Genomic DNA, 23362 nt, shown 5'->3' on the forward strand with positions numbered 1-23362 from the left:
CAGTCTGTTCATAGTAAAAAGCTATTTTATAAACCCCTTGGTAAATTTAGTTCATAATTACACCACAGTAAAGTAATACTGTCTTCTACATACACCTGATTTGATTTTAGTTGTCATCAGTTAAGCTTAAAGGGTCAAAGGTACCATTTGACCACTTTTGAAGTAAAAAGGCTTGTGAATATTAAAGATATCTCAATCTGTAGATTTAGTTAATATTTACACCATTTTGTGTTTTATATTTTATTTCTTTTAAATACTTTTCTATATTCATGCTATTGTTGAACATCCATAAAGCTCTCTTCTATACTAATATGTATCATTTCTGGATTGTAAAGCTGTATTTTTTCAAAAAACGCACAACATGTATCATGTTTACAAAACAACAAAGACTTGGACTATCAACATTGGTACACTCTGTTCAGATTTTTATTTAGTTGCACAAAAAAGTTTGTGAAGAGCTGTATTTTGCTATAGGTCAGTGTTTCATTTACTTCTCTATGTGTCTTCAGAATCTGGTGTTCAAAGTTTGGCATAAACCACAGAGTGCCTCCAAGGATCCCGACAAATCCTCTGACCGAGTGCTAGGGTTTGTGTCCGTGGATCTGACCCCACTGACCTCGGGACTTCTACAGATCTGTGGCTGGTACAATGTCATGGACTTCCATGGTCAGTGCCGCGGCCAAATCAAGGTCAGTGGTGCCAAACAAAGCCTTGTACAGACCATTTTTCTTAAAGATTTCAGCAAAACATCTTGTGTATACGTAACTGCCATATTGTTTCAGTCACTTGTAAAGAGTTAAGTCCCTTGATGTTGTTATCTTACATTTGAAATGTACATTATCAATCACATGATGTAAGTTTCATTGAATTTCCAATTTATACACTCTAAATATCTTTTTCCTACAAATACTTAAGTTTGGAAAATAAGGCAGCAAATATTAAAGCATAGGGTCGTTTGGGGTATTAGAATTAATGTTCTAATTAAAATGTGTAAATAAATGTTTGTCCTTTGAAGGACATCGCTGTTTGTAATTTTGTGTACTGTGAGCGATTTATCTTGTATGTCGAATTCGACTAAATGTTAAGAAATGTGCCTTGCCTTGCAGGTGAATATTGTCCCACAGGATGATGTGACACGCCATGTACAGGGCATTTCTGGTCAGCCAGTGGCCATGTCTTTCTACAACCAACCATCCAGCCTGCCCTTCACCATTAACTCCTCCGTCCAGAACACCATGCCCTCGGAACAGCCAATGTCCCTCCCAACAGATCTACGCCCCTTCTCCTCCAATCTGCCCAACTTTGACCAGGTGCGAGAACACCAGGAACAATTACAGCATCAGCTGAGTGAAAACATTCGCCAGTTCCTGCGTAACCATGAAATGTCATCACAGGATTCGCCCGAGGAGTCGCCGCGCCCTGAGGTGTCGCCCCACTGGCAGCCTCCAACACTCAACGACATCAGGGTGGACGACAGCGCCGCTTGTTCACGTTCCATTATGTTCTCATCCCTCAGGTAACCCAATCATCATATCTCATAGGTGTTCACGATGTTTTTGTAAAATCAACATCAGTTAATTGTCATAATAACTGTGCTCTTAAGTAATTCAAATTATGTTATTAATTAATCAAATTTGTCTATTATCTTTTCCAGGAAACAAATGCAAGATTTGGATGATATCACATCAAAGTTAAAAAAGAAGCTTGCCTCGCCACCATCTGTGAACAATTTCTCTATTCATCAAGGCCGATCAGAATTTCCCGACACTGATAACATGAGGAATGCTCCAATCCAGTCCATCATATCCCCTCTGTCCACTCTTCAGTTGACATCAACACTACGAGCCAATGACAGTGAGTTACTATTAACAGGATCTCACGAGGGAGAGTCTTCGCGGACCGCTGTCGACTCTGGTGCATTCTCTGTGACACAGTCAAGCGAGAAATACCAGGACGCCTTGGATTCTCAGCGGAGTAGCGAGAGAATGGACACTTTGCGGATGGGAATAACACCTCGGGACTTTGACAATACCGGACAGGATGGTCCAACGCCACGCGAGGCACAGAAAAGCTCGGGTTCTACACCAAGAGATGCACACAATTTCAGTGACACGGGTATACACATGGGCTACACCCCGAGAGATGACGTATCTGTGTCAACAGGGGGATTCAACATGGCGAATACCCCCCGTGACCTGGTCAGTGTGGATGGCTTGAAACCCTGTGGCCTGGACTTGTCGCAGGATAGTAATGCCAATGCTAGAGACATGCATGTGAGCGGGAGTAGTAGTGCATCCTTGGGGTTCGCGTATCAGGGAGAACTGTCGCAGGGAAGCAGTACTGGCAGTGGCTATAGGAACGGTGTTGGAGCCCCAGCCAGAACCACCAGCACTGCGACTCACGATACTGATGTGAAGGAAATGAGCGTGATTCAGGAATTCACAGAAAATGAGGAGGACGCAGTCAGCGATGATAATGGAGAGGAGGATGAAAGATATTATCAAGAATATTGTGACATTTTAGACGAACAGGAGAACGAGGATGAATCGGACAATGAGGAGGAAAATGTTGTTGTACCAAGGACTTTAAACGACGTCTCAGGAAAGTTTGGGGGAATCCCTGGTCATTCTGTTTACATGGACAGCAATGGACATGGTGGGTCACCTCGAGAGTTTGTGAGAAATGGACAGACAATGCCTTTTGATATTAGAGCTAGTGATTCTCGGGAATTAAGTCGGACTAAGTTTGATCGCAAGGAGGCTGATAATATGCTCGATCTTTCAGACAGTGAATCTGTGCCTGACCAACTACTTTCTCCTCATTTACAACTGACGGAACGGCCATCTTTTATAGAGAAAGACAGCTGGTTTTCAGACGATGACCAGAAGGACCAGCGCGTGTCAAGATTTGGCAGTGATGCTGGGGAAGGTACGCATAGGGACATCCATTCTCCATACAGGGTGAACGGTGATGTGGCACGTAATAGTCTGCTGCAGGACGTGGAACTGGAATCTGTGAACTCAGGAAGTCATAATACGCAAAACTCAGGATCCAGGCAATCTTCACGTGTGTCATCTGCTGGAAGTGACAGACTGTCGGCCAAGAATTCCTCAGGACATTCTCGAGGATACGAGTCCAATTTTGTGGAGGATGACGTTCCTCTTTCTTCTTCAGTGCCAAAATCGCCAAAAGAGGCATTCTCAGAGGTGGTGACTGAGTTAGAGGATTTCTTTGATCCAGTACGACCTCAGACCAGGATGGAAGGGCAAAGGTCAATGTCACCTACTTACGGATCAAGGTCACGCTCCCCTAAAATGCTAAATGAAAGAGTTAACTTTGAAAGTTCAGAGAGCTTTGGTGATCCCGATAATGCTACTTCAAACATAAATGGCTACGGTAGTCTCCCAGATGGAGAAATACATGATTTACCTAACGGATTTCAAGAGCATTCTTCCATGCCAAATTTTTTCCTTCCCTCTCAACATTTGGCAGAGTCTATGCAGGCCCTACAGCAGGCTACTTCAGGGTTTCCTTCCTCTAGTCAACAGGTATGTGCAATATTCTCTGTACTGATGTATAATTCTTTTCATGTTGTTGAATTATTTAAGGGTAAATATTTCACTGAATTCTCGGTAAATTTACCTAAACACAATTTTGTGCGTGCCTATTTTGCATGTTGTGTTGAAAAATCAAAAAGTGTTGTTGCATAATTTTGGTTTTCAAGTGTAAGAAGGTCTGTACTGTTTGTTTAGAAATGATCATTGATTTTCAGATTCACCTCATTGGTTTGGTTTAGTTTGGTTTAGTATTGTTTAACGTCCTATCAACAGCTATGGTCATTTAAGGACGGCCTCCCCTGTGTGCAAGATGCATGCGTGTAGTGTATGCATGTGTGTTTTGGGAGGCTGCGATATGTTCGTATTCACCTCATTAGGAAAATATCACTGCTGCAAAATTTAAACCAAAAATATACCACATACAATGTATACAATTAAATTCCTGTCATTTCATCCAGATGACCCCAGTTTTAACATTGTAACATAAATTTCCCTAAAGAAAAGCAATGCTGAAGTTGAGGAAAATTTACTTTACTTCAGATTTTCCTTTACTCGAATAATGGCTTTCTCATAAAAAAAATCAGTACAGGAATTTCTTCTCGTAAGGGCATGATTGCGAAACAGAGGCCTGAATGCATAAATTTAGAAAATGGAATGTATACTGTATGTCAAACAGACAGGTAAATTTACAGTTATGTTTTGTTTTACAGCAAACTGACCCCGGGAGACAGGCAGCTAAAGTACAAGCAGCGTCTGACCTCATGGAAAAGCTGACCACAAATAACCACAAAGTGAAGTTTTCAACCGTCCACACCAAAGGGAGACAACCTCCCACTGCAGCAGAGACCAAAAGAATTGCGAAGATATTCTCAGAGAAATTTTCATCAAAACACTGATCTGTAACAATTCCCCATCTGGGACTTTTAATCGGCTGTAGTCCAACTTATGAATTAGTATGCATGGTTATATTTAGGCTTTGAAGGATTTTGAAATCTCCATTTGCTGTGACATATGAGTTTCTGATCTGATTTTACATGACAACGAATTGAATGCTGTGAGACATGTGTTAATATTATGACAAGCTGGTCTGTGATATGCCCTTGATGCATACTCCTCAAAATTCATCAGTGTGTGTGTGTGTATCAGTCTTCATCACAACTCCATCAATCTTCATCAAATCATTCATTGTTCATCTATATCTTCATCATCAAAAATGTCATTGTGAAATAATCATTTTCATAGTTTCTCATCAGATCTCAATTAATTCTCATTCTATATATATTTATTTCTCACAATTCTCTCTTCGTCTTTTACTGGTTATGTGTTGTGTCATCAAAACTAAATCTAGGGCCGTTTTCGTTTAAACGGTTGAACCGGTCGGACCACAGTTGTTCGTTTATTCACTCATTCACCACTGTAGACCATAATGGATTCATCCAGATCAATGCATGGTAGAGTCTACTAAAGTTACATAGGGTTGAAAGGGTTAAATAAACATTTGCAGGTCCGCCAGGATTTATACCCGAAATTGTTACAATTAAAAACAGGCAAACTGGTTATTCCGCATAAACGAACAGGCCCTAGGGTTTAACCCGAATTTGCTCAAAAAAGTCTGAACTACAATAGCACATTGTACCAAAAACACATATCCTTACGGCAAACTCCTATTTATCATCTTGTCAGTTACAGAATATAAAAATACCGAAGTTAGGGAGGATATTTATTGCACAATTTTTACAACTGTAGCAATTATAGAGTGACCTGACCTTTTTGTAATAATAGGTTACATTCACGTATCCGGTTGAAACGGTACAGGTGGCGCAGAAATATTCCACGATAAACGAACGCACTTGGACTGTTTTATAAGCAGAGCAAAAAATGCACAGTTTGCAGAGAATAAATAACAATGAATCAAGAATAGTATGCCCTTCTTTCACCCATCCACTGAAATAAATAACATATCTTAAAAAAATACATGTGGCTTGACATTGTTTTAGAAAGAAAGAAATTTCACATCTGTGCCTGTCGTTTTCTTTACAGGTTCAACCATTTCAACCGGATACGCAAATGTACCCTTAGTCTTAAGTGGTATGATTTCAGTTTTTAGCAGAGTAGCATGGAAATGTTCTGTTAGACTATATTGAGGGCTGCAAAATTGATTCTGTAAATTTTTGGCATTATGAGAAACCAAACCCACATACTTAGCCACTGTAAATCAGGGTTTCGTGTCCTTTTTCTTTGTTACCTAATGTTAGGTAGCAGAGGATGATTTGAAAATGTTTTACTTTAGGAAAAAATGCAAACATACAAGCTAAACTTACCCTATACAATTTATGTATTTTTTATTTGTTATAAAAAAAACATACTTCAATATAATCAAACTGATGAGTCTTATCAAAGATGTTTGTAGATGTCTTTTTCACTTTAGATATAGGGGACTGCGGTGGCCAAGTGGTTAAGGTGTCTGACATTCTGCTACCACTAGCCCTCCACCACTGGGTCGCGGGTTCGAGACCTACGTGGGGCAGTCGCCAGGTACTGGCCGTAGATCGGTAGTTTTTCTCCGGGAACTTCTGGTTTCCTCCACCACAAAACCTGGCATGTCCATAAATGACCATAGCTGTTTTAAAATAGGGCGTAAAACACAAACAAACCAAAACTTAACATACATTCCACTAAAACATCACCTAGCTGTATTAAATTAAAGCTCAACTGTTTTGTCTCTTCTTTTGACTCTCCACTAAGGTAGTTGTAGTTAGATAATCAGAATTCCGTCCATGAAATCTGGGGTATAAATGTTACGAGCTGAAGCATGCTGATGATGTAGATAGAAATCGGTATTATTTTATGTGTAGTTTTTGCTGAAAGTTGGGTTCTGTATGAATGTTGTTGCTCACTGTGTGCCTCACGATGTGTCTGTGTATCATCTGTCGCCACCTGATGCCTGTTGCTCATGATTTTAAGACTTTCTCTGTAGTTAGGGATGTGAAGACCTTTTTCTTTTGCTATTGCTAGTGATGTGAAGACCTTTACTTGTTGCTAGTGGTACCGGTGTTGATATCTTTCTCCGTTGTTAGGGGTAATAACTCATTCACCCCTGTAGACACATTTGAACTCTTCCAATTCAAAGCTCGGAATAGTTCATTATGATACTTCAGGGGTGAATGAGTTAAGACCTTTTTTTTTCTATTGCTAGTGATAAAAAGCCCTAAACACCATATTAAGACGTTAGAGATCTTTCAACTATTTCAGTAACAGTTTAATTTTCTGTCTTTCTAAATGTTCTTGATGTTGAGGTGCATGTTAAACCTGCTATCCACTCCTAAGAAGAGTGTTTATATAGACCGTACATGTATTGGCTGTCCCCTAATTCCTATTAGATTTAATCAAATAAGGTATTTATAAATTAGAAGTGTAAATAGCGTCAATATTATAATATTGCTTTTAGGCAAGTATACTGGCATTATATGTGTAAAGATACTATTGCACAAGCTAAATTTTTGTTATCCAATTAAAATGATAAGCTTACAAATATTGAGATGAAATAGTCTGTATTTTGCGCTTAGGCCTATGTGGTATACAAGGGATATTCTGCCGAAACACATTCTAATTATTCTTCATACATGTTCAGAGTCATTGATGTTAAGATCAAATGTATGGTTCCTCTACGTTTTGTCAGTACACAACTGTAGAAGCTGGTATAACTGTTCACTTGCGTGTTGATGTATTTATTGGTCAGTACATAAAATTATCGAAGGGTAAACATTAGGTAAATGATACAGTAATTGTAAGTCAAAAAATCCTTGTTCCATCTTGATACCTCCTATTCCAACAGTGTTAGAGGTTCAAGACAGCGACATGCTTTTGACCAGTTTCGTGGAGCACAATCATGTCAGATAAATAGAAGCCAGCCATTGACATCTTATGTTACAGGGGTAGATACGTGGTACCCCGTCTGACCTTGTGCTCCTCCCTTAATCCTTTCATTATCCCCCCATCTTATACTCCACCTTCCCAAGGCCGAAGTGCTTCATTCCTCTCTGCAGGCACCCCCGTCCAGTCCCATCCCTCCCTTGCTCCCCAAGTCCCTCCCATATTCCCCCAGTCCCTCCCATGTTCCCCCAGTCCCTCCCATGTTCCCCCAGTCCCTCCCATGTTCCCCAAGTCCCTCCCATGTTCCCCCAGTCCGTCCCATGTTCCCCCTCCCTAAACACTTGTTAGTTATATCACCATTTACCTGTACATATTACTGTGTTTTGTACGTTCACATTCCCAGTAATTACTTGATATTCTGTCTTTGAAGGCCTAGTATACTCAATAGAAACTACAATGTATAATAAACATGTTATATTTATTTTCACAAATGAGTTTGTAACTATTTATTGTACTGTGTTGTCCTGAAGATCGATTTCTTTTCTGTGGTTTTGGATATAATTGGTGCAATACCCTTGTTTCTTGTGCCAGTACTTGTGAAATCATTTATACATACAGTTATGGTTCTGATCATCGATACGATGTTTTTCTGGAGTTAAACAGAAAGTATGATTGATCGAATCAGACGCCTCATCAAAAATACACTGTGTGAACAACCTATGATGTTTCATTTGTGAATGCAGATAAACATCTTCTAAAACTTACTAAGTTGTTGCAGGAAAATTAATGCCATGATATTTTGCCAGCATCTTATTTTTATTTGCCCATTGCACAAAAAGACTTCTGATTTTCAATATCTTCAGCTTGGTAGAAGTAGGCTATAGAGGGTAGCATACAGAAATCTAGAGGATTGACTGGTACTGCTTGCATCATCTCTGTATTGAGTAGGTTGTCATCATAATATGTTGACTACATCATCACTGTTTTGTGTAGCTTGTCATCATAATATGTTGACTACATTATCACTGTTTTGTGTAGGTTGTCATCATAATATGTTGACTACATCATCTCTGTAATTGGTAGGTTGTCATCATAATATGTTGACTACATCATCTCTTCATGAGTAGGTTGTCATCATAATATGTTGACTAGATATTCTCTGTATAGAGTAGTTTGTCATCATGATATGGTGATAACACTATCCCTGTTAAGTAGGTTGTTATCATTATAGTTGTATAATTTGTTTTTAGTAGTCAATTATGTGAATATATATTTATACCCTTCATTTTTTTTACAATTTAAGGAACATACCTGATGAATACATGTACACAGTATACCTGGATTCAGGTATATGGTGGGTAGATGAACTATGCATGTATGCTAGCTGTCTAGAATAACATGTAAAAAATGTATAATTATTTATTTAAGACTGTAACAAGCCTTTAGATTACATTTAACAATTTTATATCAAAAATAAAATATGATATGAAAACAAATCACCCTTTTATCTTTTTTTTTTACTTTTTACTTTTATATCTTGAATTATACACAGCATGCTATTGTTTTCACTTAACATGTTTGAGTATGGAATCTGACATCTCATCTGTAGGTCGTTTACAATATGTCAACTAAGAAATTGTCATAGGTGTGAACCTCTGAAACCTCCAATGAGGAAGAAAGTCCATGAAACGTGACTGTATCTGCTTTGCTCAATTTATCTTTCCCTTTATATGTATCAAAATAACTCCCAAACAGCATTAATTTGATTCAGACACACCTGTTATGATCATTACACACACCCTGCAGTTTCTAGGAGATCATTTGACCACAGAATGTAGATTTTGAATTTGTGTGCGTTTGGATTTGAGTGAGGGAGTTTCGAGGGAGATTGGTAAATTTTGGTTAAAATGAGGCAGTCTCCCTCCTAATGAGGTAGGGTTGACGGCTATGAATTGTGTGTACTGGTGATTAAATGGAGGTGGAATATCAAACTATAAAATTGTAAAGAAAACACGATTCTTACACATGATGACAACTCTTCTGCTTTGTGTTAAAAATCTTCCAAATCTGTAGACTTGGATATGTTTTGGCCTTATTGATTTGTTTGGAATACAGTTGTTGCCATCTAGAAGGTGAGACCATTAAACCTGTGATGAATCAAGAGTGGTTCAGTTATAAACTAAATCAAGTGTCCCAGCTGTATGAAGAGTATTGACCAGTATGTGGTATATTTATATATATATAACATAACATGAAGACGAAATTTCGCCCATCTTGGGGCTCTTAAGGTGAGTTGAATTTTATTTTATGCAAACACCTTCGCCCACATATATGTATATATATAAGTGATTGAATCAGTTCACCTTTCCTGGTAAATGGCAGAATGAATCAGATGTGTGAAAGACATGAAAAGATCACTAATACATAAGACTACATCAGTAGTACACCAGACATGATCACTGGTATACCAGACCAGATCACTGGTACAGCAGACCAGATCACTGGTTCACCAGACCAGATCACTGGTATGCCAGACTAGATCAGTAGTACACCAGACCTGATCAAAGGTACACCAGACATAATCACTGGTACAGCCAACTAGATCACTGGTACACCACACCAGATCATTGGTACACCAGACCTAATCACTGGTACACCAGACCAGATCATTGGTACACCAGACCTAATCACTGGTACACCTGACCTGATCATTGATACACCAGACCAGATCATTGGTACACCAGACCAGATCACTGGTACACCAGACCAGATCAGATCACTGGTACACCAGACATGATCACTGGTACACCAAACCAGATCATTGGTACACCAGACCAGATAACTGGTACATCAGACCACATCACTCTCACACCAGACCAGATCACCTGTACACCAGACCTGATCATTGATACACCAGACCAGATCATTGGTACACCAGGCCAGATCACTGGTACACCAGACCTGATCACAGGTACAGCAGACTTGATCACTCATACCCCAGACCAGATCACTGGTAAACAAGACTAGGTCAGTAGTACACCAGACCTGATCACTGGTACACCAGACTTAATCACTTATACCCAAAACCAGATCACAGGTACAGCAGACCAGATCACTGGTACACAAGACCAGATCAGTAGTACACCAGACCAGATCAATGGTACACCAGACCAGATCACTGGTACACCAGACCAGATCACTGGTACCCCAGACCAGATCACTGGTACACCAGATCAGATCACTGGTACACCAGACATGATCACTGGTACACCAAACCAGATCACTGGTACACCAGACCAGATTACTGGTACACCAGACCAGATCAGTAGTACACCAGACCAGATTACTGGTACACCAGACCAGATCAGTAGTACACCAGACCAGATCATTGGTACACCAGACCAGATCACTGGTACACCAGACCAGATCACTGGTACACCAGACCAGATTAGTGGTACACCAGACCAGATCACTGGTACACCAGACCTGATCACAGGTACACTAGACCAGATCAGTGGTACACCAGACCAGATCACTGGTACACCAGACCAGATCATTGGTACACCATACCTGATTAGTGGTACACCAAACCAGAACAGTGTTACATCAGACCATATCAGCGGTACACCAGACCATATCAGCGGTACACCAAACCAGATCACTGGTACACCAGACCTGATCACTGGTACACCAAACCAGATTACTGGTACACCAGACCAGATCAGTGTTACACCAGACAAGATCACTGGTACACCAGACCATATCAGCGGTACACCAGACCTGATCACTGGTACACGTGACCAGATCATTAGTACACCAGACCAGATCACTGGTACACCAGATCAGATCACTGGTACACCAGACCAGATCAAAGGTACACCATACCAGATCATTGGTATACCAAACCAGATCACTGGTAGATTAGTAGGTTTCCGTTATATAGTTACAATATATTTCATTAGGAAAATCGTCATGCACTAGAACGCAAATTAACGAATTGTCGACCTCTTTGATTTCAGGAGGAAAAACCACTGTTATTTGTTACAGATAAAAGCTCGTATTATTTCTTACACACTTGGTCACCATTATGTTGTACATTTTACTATTAGCACAGTGGTATCGTTCTTTAACGCTGCAATTCTATGAGACAACTCGCGGAGGAAACAAACAAAACAGGGCATGAGAGTGGTTTATCTTAACAGGTGCAGGCGTCACCAAATCTACAGCCTGCTATAAACCGCTGTACTCAACATAAGACGGATGTTTACAAAGTCAGCACCATTCCTTCATTTGGTACCAATCCTAGCTGTGAGAGTGATAAACAGAATTCCGATATCTGTTTTTAAAAGAATCCGATTATACCCCACCCACGGCGCTGGAAATAGCGTGAGGGAGGGGCTGTGATACAGTTGTTAATGTGCCAGTCTTCTGGGTTTAAGATACTGTGTCATTTGGTAAAGACATGCGAGGCAAATAAAGAATCTGAAATACGCTTATTGCATGATTAACCATCGATTCTTTTTATCGAGCCCGTAGGTGACTGAACCGCTAAAACAGATTTACGTCCGTAACTGACCATTACTAAACAACTATAAAAGTGTGCTCAGTTCCGATGCTGATTAATGAACAATGATAGCCTGTACCTGAATATAAACCAACAATGTACGTATTCACAAACAATGTACGTATTCACTAACAATGTACGTATTCACAAACAATGTACGTATTCACAAACAATGTACGTCTTCGCAATCAATGTACGTATTCACAAACAATGTCCGTATTCGCAATCAATGTACGTATTCGCACACAATGTACGTATTCACAAACAATGTACGTATTCACAAACAATGTACGTATTCGCAATCAATGTACGTATTCGCAAACAATGTACGTATTCACAACCACTGTACGTATTCACAAACAATGTACGTATTCGCAATCAATGTACGTATTCACAAACAATGTACGTATTCGCAAACAATGTATGTATTCACAAACATTGTACGTATTCACAAACAATGTATGTATTCACAAACATTGTACGTATTCACAAACATTGTACGTATTCACAAACAATGTACGTATTCACAAACAATGTACGTATTCACAAACACTGTACGTATTCGCAAACAATGTACGTATTCACAAACATTGTACGTATTCACAAACAATGTACGTATTGATTTATCTTATGTTTTATATCATACATCTCATGAAGTATATATTAAGATACATATTATATCTCTACAACAAATAAGACATCTCATCAAAATCAAGATATCTTGTGTGATCTTAGTATAATTTGGCTTGTCATACCCGTAACTGACTGAATGGGATGACGTCCTTAGCTGTCTGAACCATGAAATAGAGGCCATTCCTGATAGACAGTTACGTTACAAGTAGGGAGAATGTTTCGATATTTTTCATCAGATAGAAATATGAAAATTATTCAACGCACGAGTGACAATTAAAATTACATTTTTCTGTATTAAGGCATTGACTTTCGTCAACAGATAATCTATCTCCCGCCACAAAATGTTCAGACAAGAGATGCCGTTAATAATGGCATCAAAATGTCCATTGATTGTTATTTATCGTACCTATACTCTTCTTACTTCACATGATAAATGATTGAACCACTATCAAGTCTCCTCTTACTGGTTGTTCCACTATTCATCCTTAACTTACCGGTTGTCACACTATCCAGTGTCCACTTACCGGTTGTCACACTATCCAGTGTCCAATTACCGGTTGTTCCACTATTCAGTGTCCAATTACCGGTTGTTCCACTATTCAGTGTCCACCTACCGGTTGTTTAACTATCCAGTCTCCACTTACCGGTTGTTCAACTATCAAGTCTCCACTTACCGGTTGTTCAACTATCCAGTGGCCACTTACCGGTTGTCACACTATCCAGTGTCCAATTACCGGTTTTTTCACTATTCAGTGTCCACTTACCGGTTGTTCAACTATCCAGTCTCCACTTACCGGTTGTTTCACTATCCAGTGTCCAATTACCGGTTGTCACACTATCCAGTGTCCAATTACCGGTTGTTCCACTATTCAGTGTCCACTTACCGGTTGTTCAACTATCCAGTCTCCACTTACCGGTTGTTCAACTATCCAGTCTCCACTCACCGGTTGTTCCACTATCCAGTCTCCACTTACCAGTTGTCCCACTATCCAGTCTCCACTTACCGGTTGTTCAACTATCCAGTCTCCACTTACCGGTTGTTCCACTATCCAGTCTCCAATTACTTTGGAAAAACGCGGCCATCCAGTCTCCACGTAAAGGTTGCCCACTATCCAGTCACCACTAGCGGGATGTCCGACTATTCAGTCTCCACTTACTGGTTGTTCCACTATACATCCTAAACGTACCGGTTGTCACAATATCCAGTCCACATTTTCAGATTGTCCCACTATTCATTTGCCAATTACTAGTTGTCTTGCTGGTTGTTTCACTATCCAGTTCTGGTTGTCCCGTTATCTAGTCCACACTTACCTGTTGTCCCGCTATTCAGTCTACATTTACCGGATGTCCCACTTTTCAGTCACCACTAACCGATTGTCCCACTATCCAGGCACCACCACGGTTGTTCCACTATCTAGTTGCCACTTACCGGTTGATCCACTATCCAGTCGCTACTAATCCGGTTGTCCGACTATCACTTACCGGATCTCCCACTTTCCAAGCGCCATTCACCGGTTGTCCCACTTTCCAGGCGCCACTAACCAATTGTCCCCCAATCAAGGCGCCACTAGGGTTGCCCCACTATCCAGTTGTGACCACTTACCGGTTGACCCACTATCCAGGCGCGACTCACCGGTTGTCCGACTATCAAGTAGTCACTTACCGGTGTTGCAACCATCCAGGCGCCACTCACCGGTTGTTCGACTATCTAGTCACCACTTACCGGATCTCCCACTTTCCAAGCGCCACTCACCGATTGTCCCACTTTCCAGGCGCCACTAACCAATTGTCCCCCAATCAAGGCGCCACTAGGGTTGCCCCACTATCCAGTTGTGACCACTTACCGGTTGACCCACTATCCAGGTGCGACTCACCGGTTGTCCGACTATCAAGTAGTCACTTACCGGTGTTGCGACCATCCAGGCGCCACTCACCGGTTGTTCGACTATCCAGTCACCACTTACCGGTTGTCCCAGTATCCAGTCGACGCTACTTACCGGTTGTCCTACTAACAGTTTGGGACGTCATGATCATTTTGGTGTGCATGCTATAGTTTGGGGACGCCATGCCCATTTGGATGTGCATGTTACAGTTTGGGACGCCATGATTATTTTGGTGTGCATGCTACAGTTTGGGACGCCATGCTCATTTTGGTGTGCATGCTATAGTTTGGGGACGCCATGCCCATTTGGATGTGAATGTCACAGTTTGGGACGTCATGATCATTTTGGTGTGCATGCTATAGTTTGGGGACGCCATGCCCATTTGGATGTGAATGTCACAGTTTGGGACGCCATGATCATTTTGGTGTGCATGCTACAGTTTGGGGACGCCATGACCATTTGGATATACATGCTACAGTTTGGGGACGCCATGACCGCAATCCGGTGGCGATGTATTTTTATAATACCCCACATTCTGGGACGCCGTGAACTCGAGTCCACGCTGTGTGGACGCTATTAAAGCGCAGTGAAGTTACATACTACAGTTTGGAAACTCCATGACCATTTGGGTGCGCATCCTACAGTTTGCATGCTACAGTTTGGGGACGCCATGACCATTTGGATATACATGCTACAGTTTGGGGACGCCATGACCGCAATCCGGCGGTGATGTGTATAATACCCCACATTCTGGGACGCCGTGAATTCGAGTACACGCTGTGTGGACGCTATTAAGCGTAGTGAAGGTATACATACCTTCTTGTAGGAACGCTATAGGGCACAGTGATGTTTGCTGAAGACAAGCCTGACTCTGGCACAATGAGGACATGTACGACGCTTTGGGGACACCATTAGAGCGCAGTGAGGGAATGTCTGGACGCAATGATATGTGCTCTGCTGGGGACGACGACTTGACCTTTTTCGCGCAACGATGCGGGTGCCACTCAGTGAAAACGCCATTAGAGCGCAGCGATGTGTGGTTATGCTGTACCACACCTTAGGGGCGATATGAACTTTGGCGCAGTGATGTCTGTGTATACCATGCTGTGGTGATGTCGTGTACTTACGACAATTGCATTATTACCGCCTACACTCTTATCTTATCAACCTGCCAACATTTCATCAGCAGAAATCATGTCTTTATAGCGCGGTTGATTGCTTTTTCCTACGTATGCGATTATGACAAGCTAGTAGAACCACACCTTCTTTAAGAGATTGACCTTAAAATAGCACACGTTTTGCCCAGCATCTATGTGCTATTTCACGTACGACCGTAGCAGGAGAATTAATGTCTTGTCACGCTCCACTCCCTAGAACTGACGGATACCAACTGATGTCCCACGCTGCAATCTTTTATTGTTCGTTAATTTGAATTTGATTTAATGTTTTGTTTTATTTTCAAGGACGTGTCAATCTATTTTGTATAGAAACTGTGATATCGTCATACAAATTAGTACATTGTATCGCACAACATATAGTATAAAAGTACATGTATAAAAAATATCAAAATGTATTATGTCAAGTTATTTCAATGTATAAAATCAAAGTATGGACAATTATGAAACAAAAGTTTTAAAATGTATGACATCACAGTACTACAATATATAGCAAAACGGTATTTCAATGTATAACACAACGGTATAACAATGTACAACATAACGGTATTTCAATGTATCACATAACGGTATAACAATGTACAACATAACGGTATAACAATGTATACCATAACGGTATAACAATGTATACCATAACGGTATAACATTGTATAACATAACGGTATATCAATGAACAACATAACGGTATAACAATGTACAACATAACAGTATTTCAATGTATAACACAACGGTATTTCAATGTATAACACAACGGTATTTCATAAATAACATAACGGTACTTCAATGTATAACACAACGGTATAACAATGTACAACATAACGGTATAACATAACGGTATAACAATGTACAACATAACGGTATAACATAACGGTATAACAATGTACAACATAACGGTATAACATAAAGGTATTACAATGTATAACACAACGGTATAACAATGTACAACATAACGGTATTTCAATGTACAACACAACGGTATTACAATGTATAACACAACGGTATAACAATGTATAACACAACGGTATAACAATGTATAACACAACGGTATAACAATGTATAACACAACGGTATAACAATGTATAACACAACGGTATAACAATGTATAACACAACGGTATAACAATGTATAACACAACGGTATAACAATGTATAACACAACGGTATAACAATGTATAACACAACGGTATAACAATGTATAACACAACGGTATAACAATGTATAACACAACGGTATAACAATGTATAACACAACGGTATAACAATGTATAACACAACGGTATAACAATGTATAACACAACGGTATAACAATGTATAACACAACGGTATAACAATGTATAACACAACGGTATAACAATGTATAACACAACGGTATAACAATGTATAACACAACGGTATAACAATGTATAACACAACGGTATAACAATGTATAACACAACGGTATAACAATGTATAACACAACGGTATAACAATGTATAACACAACGGTATAACAATGTATAACACAACGGTATAACAATGTATAACACAACGGTATAACAATGTATAACACAACGGTATAACAATGTATAACACAACGGTATAACAATGTATAACACAACGGTATAACAATGTATAACACAACGGTATAACAATGTATAACACAACGGTATAACAATGTATAACACAACGGTATAACAATGTATAACACAACGGTATAACAATGTATAACACAACGGTATAACAATGTATAACACAACGGTATAACAATGTATAACACAACGGTATAACAATGTATAACACAACGGTATAACAATGTATAACACAACGGTATAACAATGTATAACACAACGGTATAACAATGTATAACACAACGGTATAACAATGTATAACACAACGGTATAACAATGTATAACACAACGGTATAACAATGTATAACACAACGGTATAACAATGTATAACACAACGGTATAACAATGTATAACACAACGGTATAACAATGTATAACACAACGGTATAACAATGTATAACACAACGGTATAACAATGTATAACACAACGGTATAACAATGTATAACACAACGGTATAACAATGTATAACACAACGGTATAACAATGTATAACACAACGGTATAACAATGTATAACACAACGGTATAACAATGTATAACACAACGGTATAACAATGTATAACACAACGGTATAACAATGTATAACACAACGGTATAACAATGTATAACACAACGGTATAACAATGTATAACACAACGGTATAACAATGTATAACACAACGGTATAACAATGTATAACACAACGGTATAACAATGTATAACACAACGGTATAACAATGTATAACACAACGGTATAACAATGTATAACACAACGGTATAACAATGTATAACACAACGGTATAACAATGTATAACACAACGGTATAACAATGTATAACACAACGGTATAACAATGTATAACACAACGGTATAACAATGTATAACACAACGGTATAACAATGTATAACACAACGGTATAACAATGTATAACACAACGGTATAACAATGTATAACACAACGGTATAACAATGTATAACACAACGGTATAACAATGTATAACACAACGGTATAACAATGTATAACATAACGGTATAACAATGTATAACACAACGGTATAACAATGTATAACATAACGGTACAACAATGTATAACATAACGGTATTACAATGTATAACACAACGGTATTTCATTAAATAACATAACGGTACATTGTATAACACAACGGTATTTCAATAAATAACATAACGGTACATTGTATAACAATGTTTAACACAACGGTATAACAATGTTTAACACAACGGTATAATAATGTATAACACCACGGTATTACAATGTATAACATAAAAGTGCTACAGTAAAACAAAACGGTATAACAATGTATAACATAACGGCTTTACAATGTATAACATAACGGTATTACATAACGGTATAACATAACGGTATAACATTGTATAGCATAACGGTATAACATAACGGTATAACATTGTATAACATAACGGTATTACAATATATAACTTAAAGGTATTACAATGTATAACATAACGGCTTTACAATGTATAACATAACGGCTTTACAATGTATAACATAAAGGTATTACAATAAAGTACTTCAATGTATATCACAGTATCACAGTGGATTATACCACGGTGACAAGATGTACTATAATCTATATTTTAGCACATCGCACAACCATTAGAGTTTTACCTTTATTTACAAGACTTTCGTCGGTTATAACGAACAAATATTTTGGATTTGTAATTTATCTTTTTTCATTTAAGAAAAGCTCTCAGTATTTAACACGTTCTCCTGCCTACAATGATTCGGTTTAGTTGACCAACGACGACACCAAGAGGTCTTATACAATGACGTTATAAACTTTCGTGGAAACTTGACTATATTACTGATAAAATACGTTTGTTAGTGTGTTCCTCTGAGGAATCTCGTCTTGGTCAATCGGTATTCAGACAGGGCCACGTAGACGTCGGATTAGTCTGGTATGGAATGTGTAACGTTACTTCAGATTTACGTACAAGTTAGATGGCCTGGCCTGTCTTACCAGACAGCCTGTACACATTAGCACACACAAAGACAAAGACAATCTTAGATTTCTCTAGAAAACGATAAAAGTAGAGAAGGTTTCCCCACACAATGTAAATCTTCGCCTATAATCCCTCTCAGTTCCTCCGAATGACGTCAGTCGGCCATCTTTCACAGAAGTGCGGTTTGAATTTTGATTGTGTTTAAACAGCTGTGTTATCCATGCAACTTGTTGATAATACCTGTACGGTCAGCCTTATTATACATAATCTACAGATATAACCTCAATGCTGTATCAATATCGCTTGGTTAACCTCAGATCCGAGACGAAACCTGGGGTTAAATAACAGAAATAAAATCCAAAATATTACCCAACATGCATTGAAGTTCATAAATCAGTTATTGGTTTATTAGAAATATTCTTAACTATTTATCAGCATCATCAGTGCTGGGAATGTTTTATAAGTTTGTATGCCACCATTTTGTTCTCTTTTATTGTTCTTCTCTTCGTTTTAAAAAAAAAAAAAAAAAATTAATATTTAATTTATTGAACGATACATATACCGGTTCACTGTGATAAATAATTTAATGAACATATTTAATAGCCTTATATAACTTCATGACAACCTTTTAAAAAACTTTCCAAAAGACTTAATAATGGAGTCTGTATAATGTTTATCTGTGTGGGTTTTAGAATGTTTTTCCACGTGCGAGCAATGAGAAAATTGTTGCAGCGACAAACCCTGGACACATTATGCGATCAAACGTGTATCCTCTATTTACTCTTACATTATATATTTCTCAATTCATAGAAAGTCAACTAAATATCATACGATCTTCGCAATCCATGGGATCTGAAAAACGTTAACAAACCTAGACGATGTGCACTATTAACCTTAAAAGTATGCAGAAAGATGTTTTTAAACCTTATTATCGTCATTGGCATTTCCATATGCATATAAACTTAAAATGGTGCTGTTATCCCCACAATACTTTTCATAACTACATAATAATTTGTTTATAACAGATTATTTTCTTACGTAGTATCGTTCAACCAGACGCTTGATCACTTGTACGGCGTAGCTTGCGCAGACAACAAGAGTCTGGTTGAACGAGACTATTTTCTTACCCGAATTAACTTTGTTTGGATCCTATTTCCGGTTCAGGACGTCACTTGCCGCAAGCAGACGTTCTTTTTTGATAAAACGTTTCAAAATTGTCAAGTTGTTCCCAAGTTTTTCTTGACAACTCATGATAATGGATTTATCACGCTACCGATAGGTGGTTTATAACAGTATATAGCTGATAACTGCGTTTTTTACATACGTTGTATTTACTGTTTGTGGTACTTGTGATGGTAAAGTTACGTTGGTGATAGTAATAAGGAGTGAGTAATGACAATAGTTCCAACGTGTTGTACAGCAAAAAACCACTTCAAAATGTTCCCTAACATTAACTCATGGTATTCATACAGAAGTGCGTACGTCTATTATTAAAATAGTTCGTCTTATCTTAAAACTGTATCATCGACCTACGATGAAAGAATATGTTACAAGTCAACAAAGACTTAAAATCTAACTTCCGTAATAAAAAACAACAACACAATAACATCGTGGTGAGCCGAGAGATTTTTCTTAAAACATAATGTATGTTGAGTGCTATTTTTATAACTTTGTGTCCATATTTAAAGTATAAACGATTTTAGTTATTATACGGAGTTTCAACCAGTAAATAGACGTCCAATGTACGATTTACATGAACATTCTTTACTATACATGGACTGTCGAATGACCTTCACAATACACGTATAGAAGCATGACCTTCACAATACATGGACTGTCGTATGACCTTCACTCTACATGGACTGTCGTATCACCTTCACTATACATGGACTGTCGTATGACCTTCACTATACATGGACTGTCGTATGACATTCACTATACAAAGGCAGTCGTATGACCTTCACTATACATGGACTGTCGTATCACCTTTACTATACATGGACTGTCGTATGACCTTCACTATACATGGTCTATCGTGTGACCTTCACTTTACAAAGACTGTCGTTTAACCCATACTATGCATGGACTGTCGTATCACCTTTACTATACATGGACTGTCGTATGACCTTCACTATACATGGACTATCGTGTGACCTTCACTATACAAAGGCAGTCGTATGACCTTCACTTTACAAGGACTGTCGTTTAACCCATACTATGCATGGACTGTCGTATCACCTTCACAATACATGGACTGTCGTACCACCTTCAATCTAAAGGACTGTGATATGACCTTCACTGTACAAGGACTGTCGTTTAACCCATACAATACATGGACTGTCGTACCACCTTCAATCTAAAGGACTGTGATATGACCTTCACTGTACAAGGACTGTCGTACGACCTTCATATCACCTTTACTATACAAGGTCTGTCGTATGACCTTCACTTTACAATGCTGTCGTATGACCTTCACTATACATGGACTGTCGTATGACCTTCACTTGATACGGGTTGTCGTAATGACCTTCATTATACAGGGAATGTCGGATGACCTTCATCATGTAATGAATGCTGTAGGTTGTATGACCCAGTATATATGAACTTCGAATGGCTTTGATGCACAGGCCTCATCGTACACCTTAAGTGATATTGGCATTGAAAGTGTTTGGCGTTCACGAGGGATCGATTTCTGATTTTCCTACCAAAAAGCTTTATATATGCCTCTTATAAGTGTCAAATTACAGACAAGTGTTCATTACGTAGAGGTACTTAGATCAGTCATGTTAGCTCGCGAGATCTATGTAATCACACGGTCTGATATGTATGGAATACCCGGAGCCTCCAGGGACGCCGACACCGGACAGTCCAAAAGGAAAGGCTGTGTCAGGAGTGATCCGTTAAATTGATCAGATCTATTTATAGGCCAGCATGACAGCTCATCACAAACCATCTACATATTACGTGCTCAAAATAAATATATACATGAGATATACGACTTTCATTGATACGAAATCAATACCTATGTTGGGGAGATATCAGAAAACACACTGCGCATAGAACCGGTGTTTATATTGCATATTGACCAGAACATGTGTTGAACATCTCTGTCCAGTCTGCTTCTAAATGAGGGACCATCACGAACCGATTAATTTGTGATATCAGAAGTGTAACGGGTCTGACCCCGAACCGCTCCAGGGCGACTATCTAATCAGGTATCGGCCCGTCATTCTGCTCTTCTCACTTTTGTCAGCGTGGAGATGCGTTACATCTCGCACCTTCGCACAGGCGCTGAAGCATTCTGGTCCAAGAAACGCGCGGGAAAAGTGGTATGCATTATCTATCCTGTGTCTATCTCTATCGGTCTGTCTCAAGAGTCTAAATCTTTATGAGGCGTTTTTATTCATCGTGTGGAAAGAAACCTCAAACGGGTAAAACTTATTGCTCCACGGAAACAAATGAGTGTGGTAACACGCTCCTCCTTACTTGAGCATGGTTTACGCCGGGGGACTACTAGTTCTAAGTTGTGTCGTGATGTTGTGTAACGCCGGGTCGATCACGGCCCCAATGCTCCACGAGTTTGAGGAGTACATCGAGTCTGTGATGAAGTGCCGACAGGTGCCCGGACTGACCATTACAATGGTCAAGAACAACAGGGTGTTTTACGCTAAAGGATTTGGATACGCTCAAGTCGAAGACAAAGTGCCAGCAACAAACGATACCAAGTTCTGCATCGGGTCGCTGACCAAAGCTTTCACAAGTACCGTCCTCGCCAAACTGTTGACCACACACACGAGGTAAATATTGACCACGCACACATCTTACCCGCTGACAACACACAGAGTAATTGTTGGTCACATTTACGGGGTGAGTGTTGAAACTAATACGTTAACCTCACACAGTGTTACTAGTGACCCTTACACACAAGCTAACTAATGATTACACACACGGTAACCAATGACCACATCAACCAGGTAACTATTGACTACACACACAAGTTACTATTAAACACACATGCGGTAACTATCAAATACACAACACAAACAAAAGTAACCGCACACAAGGTAACTATATTGATTACACACACAAGGTAACTATATTAACTACACACGCCGTAAC

General features: G+C 39.2%; 2 protein-coding genes across 2 annotated transcripts in view; both read left to right on the forward strand.

Moving 5' to 3' along the window:
• Window positions 1-4974, forward strand: part of LOC110449522 (C2 domain-containing protein 3-like) — a 40177-nt gene extending 35203 nt beyond the window's left edge. The window contains exons 40-43 of the mRNA XM_021496442.1: window positions 510-689; window positions 1107-1516; window positions 1655-3548; window positions 4268-4974. Coding sequence (XP_021352117.1) covers window positions 510-689; window positions 1107-1516; window positions 1655-3548; window positions 4268-4453 — 2670 coding nt within the window. The 3' untranslated portion in view covers window positions 4454-4974. The remainder of the gene's footprint in view (window positions 1-509; window positions 690-1106; window positions 1517-1654; window positions 3549-4267) is intronic.
• Window positions 4975-22459: 17485 nt separating this feature from the next.
• Window positions 22460-23362, forward strand: part of LOC110449561 (protein flp-like) — a 31225-nt gene continuing 30322 nt past the window's right edge. The window contains exon 1 of the mRNA XM_021496510.1: window positions 22460-23040. Within this exon, the coding sequence (XP_021352185.1) occupies window positions 22736-23040 (305 nt within the window). The 5' untranslated portion in view covers window positions 22460-22735. The remainder of the gene's footprint in view (window positions 23041-23362) is intronic.

Source organism: Mizuhopecten yessoensis, unplaced genomic scaffold (assembly GCF_002113885.1).
Source record: "Mizuhopecten yessoensis strain PY_sf001 unplaced genomic scaffold, ASM211388v2 scaffold4631, whole genome shotgun sequence".
NCBI classification, from domain to species: domain Eukaryota; kingdom Metazoa; phylum Mollusca; class Bivalvia; order Pectinida; family Pectinidae; genus Mizuhopecten; species Mizuhopecten yessoensis.